This window comes from Engraulis encrasicolus, chromosome 11, assembly GCF_034702125.1.
Source record: "Engraulis encrasicolus isolate BLACKSEA-1 chromosome 11, IST_EnEncr_1.0, whole genome shotgun sequence".
NCBI classification, from domain to species: Eukaryota; Metazoa; Chordata; class Actinopteri; order Clupeiformes; family Engraulidae; genus Engraulis; species Engraulis encrasicolus.
Window position 1 is genome coordinate 44,906,753 of NC_085867.1, and position 5,000 is coordinate 44,911,752.

General features: G+C 41.1%; 1 protein-coding gene across 1 annotated transcript in view; it reads right to left on the reverse strand.

Annotated features, from left to right (window-relative positions):
- exd3 (exonuclease 3'-5' domain containing 3) overlaps window positions 1–5,000 on the reverse strand; it is a 71,573-nt gene that overhangs the window by 42,422 nt on the left and 24,151 nt on the right. The window contains exons 17-19 of the mRNA XM_063209740.1: window positions 2,708–2,862; window positions 2,307–2,438; window positions 1–31 (exon numbers count right to left, since the gene is read on the reverse strand). The exon at window positions 1–31 is cut by the window's left edge and continues 116 nt beyond it. Of these exons, the coding sequence (XP_063065810.1) occupies window positions 1–31; window positions 2,307–2,438; window positions 2,708–2,862 (318 nt within the window). The remainder of the gene's footprint in view (window positions 32–2,306; window positions 2,439–2,707; window positions 2,863–5,000) is intronic.

Below are 5,000 nucleotides of genomic sequence, written 5' to 3' on the forward strand. Positions count from 1 at the left end.
CTGGCAACAGCCACGGCCCCTCCCACTCACCCTTATATGGAATACACATGATTAGACCACATCCATAAGCCCTTATATGGAACACACATGACATAAGACCCCTCCCACCCACCCTTATATGGAATACACATACCATTAGACAACGCCCACACACCAGAATATGGAATACACATCAATAGACCCCTCCCACATCTCCTTATATGGAATATGCATGTCATTAGACCCCTCCCATACACCCTTGTAAGGAATAAAAGCAGTGTTAAGACTCTACCCACAGTCCCTTCTATGGAATAGACATGTTATTAAACCAAACCCCCCACAGCCCCACCCACATCTCATTACATGGAATAAAATGTCATTTGACCCCTCCCATATGCCTTTCTACATGTCATTAGACCCCACTCACACAATGATAAGGAAAAGACATGCTGTTAGACCACACCCACATACACCACATGCAGCTAACTAGGGGACAACCATGGTCCCGCCCACATCTCCATCAGGCCACACCCAAACACCAGCATATTACATGTGGCATTAGACCAAACCCCCACAAAACCTTATATGGAGCATATATGCCATTAGACCACACCCACACACACCCTATGCAAAAAAATGTAGAAATATTTAGAAATAAGAGAATCTTCGCATGCATCTCACCAGGGGACAGCCATAGCCCTGCCCACATCTCATTATATGGAATAGACATGTAATTAGACCACAGCCATTTATCCATACATGGAATAAACTCATCATAAAGGGTGATTTATGCCTCGAGACCAACTTCCCTGCGTCGTGATGCAGTGAGCCGCGCAATTAACGGAGTGAAGCCCCCCCCCATCACGCAGGTACTCTGGGGCACCTCCCCAAAATTGTGACTCAACGCAGTGAATGATGTAGACGGCAACGGAGTGAAGGGCAGGAAGGAGAGAAAAGAGGTCTCTGATTGGTAGTCTCGACCAGTCTGCTCCGTCCTCGAGAACAAGCTACTTCCTTGTTCTAACCTTCGTCTGTCTACGGACTGTGAGCTCTTCATTAAATAAGTTGCCTGTGCTTTGTCGTTTTATTTACTTACACGAACCAATGACAACACGTGCGCTTGAAAGTTACAACGCTGAAGTTATTTGGACAGTTGAACAGTGTTTCCGAGGTCGAGGAAACATTCCGCTTCGAGCAGGTATATACACCAATCTTGAAGTCAAATTTACTACCATTTAATAACCTTTTTCACTAACTTTAGATTTTTTTTTACAACCATCACGACACTCAGATGCAAGTACTAACAAGACATCTTTTGTAATTTCTACCTCCTTAACATTACCCTTTCGTTTTTTGCAAAAAGATCCCTGAAAGGAAGCAGTGCGGCTGGACGGTACCATGCTCAGGGTACCCAAGTCATGTAGGAGGATGGGGGAGAGCACTGGTTAATTAATCCCCTCACTAACCTGGCAGGTTGGCAACCTGACGCCCTAACCGCATAGCCATGACTGTCCCTCATACTGCCCTCAGATACAGAATCAATCACTTTTTTGTCAAAATGGTACAACAACAAAAAATAATACCTCAGTTTTCTAAAAATAATACCTTTTAAGCAAATTTACAACTTTTAAGGCCATTCAATTTTGGATTTTAAATGTATCACCTTTTAATACTTTTTAAAACCCTGCATACACCCTCCTATCCTCGACAAATGAGCCACTTCTTTATTCCAAACTACCGCAGTGGCTGCCAGTGCGATCAAAAATGCACGTGACATAAAGATTTAATGTTTCATTTTCATTGTCGTCAAGTCTGTGTAGCTACAAAACAACAGGCACGTCTAGTTTACTCCTTGTATTGAAGGCAGCTTGAATAATCATCTCGTTGTCCCTACTGTTGCGACGGAAACGGATAGCACAGCCAGAATGGAGCTATAAATCAAACTTCACTGCGTTGAGGTTCTAAAAAGAGCATAACCCGCCCTTTACACACCACATGCAGCCCCCCAGGAGCCAAACATGGCAAATCCCACAAATTAGATCGGTCACACCCACATCAAAATGCCTTTTCTTTCATATACCTGTATAGATATTTTTATGGGCTTTAACGCCTTTATTTTGACAGGAGAGTGTAAGAGGAAGTGAGTGGGAGAGAGAGAATTGAACCAGTCAAGGCCCCAACCGATTGAGCACCAACCGGGGGACCAACGTGGGTTTTCTCCATGGAGACAGAACAAGACAATAGTAACATGTAACGTAGACACCAGAAACACGGCAGGGGAGCAAGTCTGAGGCCTTTCACACCGCTTACCCTTCTAAAATACCCACCTGGTTCTGCAGCTCGGACTGTGGACTAGACACCTCCCCCTTGGTAGACTCCTCCCCCTCATGGTTAAGCTCCACCTTCCCCTCTGGGTGGCAGTCAGCTGGCTTTGACAACTCCGACTCGGAGAGGTTCTTCTGCACACACACACAACATTTTGTATCAGACATAAAACCATCAAATCTGATCTTAAGACCACTGCCCACATGCAAACACACACACGCATACCTTGTTACATGCACACACACGTGTCTAGTTGCATGCACGCACATACACACACACACGCACACGCACACACACACACACACACACACACCTAGTGTCATATACACAAACACGCACGCACGCACGCACGCACGGACGCACGCACACACACACCTTGTTACACACACATACACACACACACCTTGTGTCGTCCCTTCCTGCTCTTGTCTTTGATCTTGTCCTCTTTGCGTTGGGGAGGGGCGGGGCCTATACTCCTGATGTCCGATGGCAGACCGTAGTGGGCGGGGTCTTTCTGAAGGGCATTGAAGACGTCCAATAAGCAGTAGGCATCCGCCGCTACAGGGAGAGAGGGAGAGTCGAGTCTTCAGGGGTTGAAAGCGAATAATGGTACTTGGAGAACGTGGAGTTCTACTGGTGAGCTTTTGGGTTTCTTGGTTGATTTCTACTCTACTTCTAGCTTTTAGTTTATCACAGAGTAGCAGGCAAATCTAGACCATGACTCCCTGGCAGAAGAGACACTTCGTCTGAATGGGACAACCCTGGCTAAATAAAGGATATATGAAAAATGAAAATATTTGAAGAGTGAATTTTCAGAACACATTCTGTGGGCCCTCAGAAATGTGTGTGTGTGTGTGTGTGTGTGTGTGTGTGTGTGTGTGTGTGTGTGTGTGTGTACTATATGTGGGTAGATGACGGATAGGCAGCAAAAAACATTTTTTTCACAAAACATTGTTTATGAGGGAAAAAAGTACATGTCTACGTAGTGCAGCAATTAATCTTTCAAAAAATCCAAGTGGTCACAATGTTGGTCTATTCATTGATTATTTATTTACGTTGATAAAGCAATTTGCTGAAAATATGTCCTTTGGTGTGACGTTAAGAAATAAATATATTAAGTAATGTAGAAATGGCTTGATGGAGTTTTATGAACATTGTTATACTCTTCATATTTATTGCAATTTTTTAAAGTCTTAATTTAATGAGAAATTACCATTTAAGTATTTTTTTCCCCATTAGAAGTGAGATTATTAGAAACCCTCGAGGAAAAACAGGGATATCTTTCTTTTAAATGTTCAAAATTGTCCGAATTTATACTAACTTTTCAGGGACGATAATTTGTTCTTCCCTAATGTAATATTCAGTGTTTATCAAACATATTGTTTAGCTCAAACAAATATTTGAGCGTTTAAAACATGTCACACCGTAGGACATTCATGTCACGCTAAAGGACAGAAATGCAAAACTGAGCCAGAAACAAATATATCAACATGATTATTTTGTCTTTTGATCATAATATAATGTTGTAGTCAATATGGACCTACACTTTACACTTATAAGTCTTTGAATCGTCGATTATCAGCCTATCGTAACTCTTAATGACAGCCATGTGGTCATTGAATGTAACCTGCAGAGCTCATAAGGCTCATACTGAAGGGTGACCTTGGCATGACCATCACACTTTTGTAGGTATGCTATGACTGTCACACCATTGAACCTGTAGTGTGTAGTGGCCAGTGCCTGTTTGGTATCTCAAGCTGGACAGCACATTTATGCTGTATATTGAGCTCTCCACAGCATACTTTATTCATCTATACTCCTCTATATACTCTCTCACTGATCTTTCCTTCACTGTTACGTTATATTTTATGGTTTCAAAGCACCATTAATGACATTTTATATCATATAGTATCTAAAATCAACAGCAAATATTCATCAACAATGCATCAAAGTATAAATTCCAAAGGCCAATAAAGGAATAAGTAATTTGAATACACAATATTTATCTAGTCAAACAACAAAACAAAAAAAATATTTACTACCAGTTGTTTTAAAAGCTATTTCTCAAATATCTAGTCCCTTGGTGTGACCTGTTTGTCCTTTGGTGTGATACTCCAAAGTGTCACACCATAGGACTTTTACCATCACACCATAGGACTTTTACCATCACACCATAGGACTTTTGAGCTTTTGAGTTAATTTAAAGCCATGTTGTTGCCAACTGAAATACAATTTCACCTTTAGTAAGATGCATTTTCATACATCTACATAAGAAAAAAATATGAAAAATATACACTATTGTCAAAATGTATTTTATGGCTGTCACACCAAAGGACTACAAAACTAATACATCTTGTGGTAGCAAAACATAATTGATTGACTGAAGAACTCTGAGAGAAAAATCTAAAATCCACCCTTGCCATTGGCTTCTTAAGGGTCTAAAGTCACAATGTATGTACCGCTGGAGCTTCAACAATAGATAATTATCCACAGAATTAACCAAAAAAATGATCACACCACAGGACATTATTTTCTGCGACAAAGTTTCACAAGTCCATACGGTCTCAGAAAAACAGGAAAAAAATTAAGCATTGCCACTTGCTAAAATAGACACCTTGAAAAACATGCCAGGGTTGTTAAGACAAATGACTGAGCTTTGATTATTTATTTAAAAATGTTTTAATATGGAGAACCAG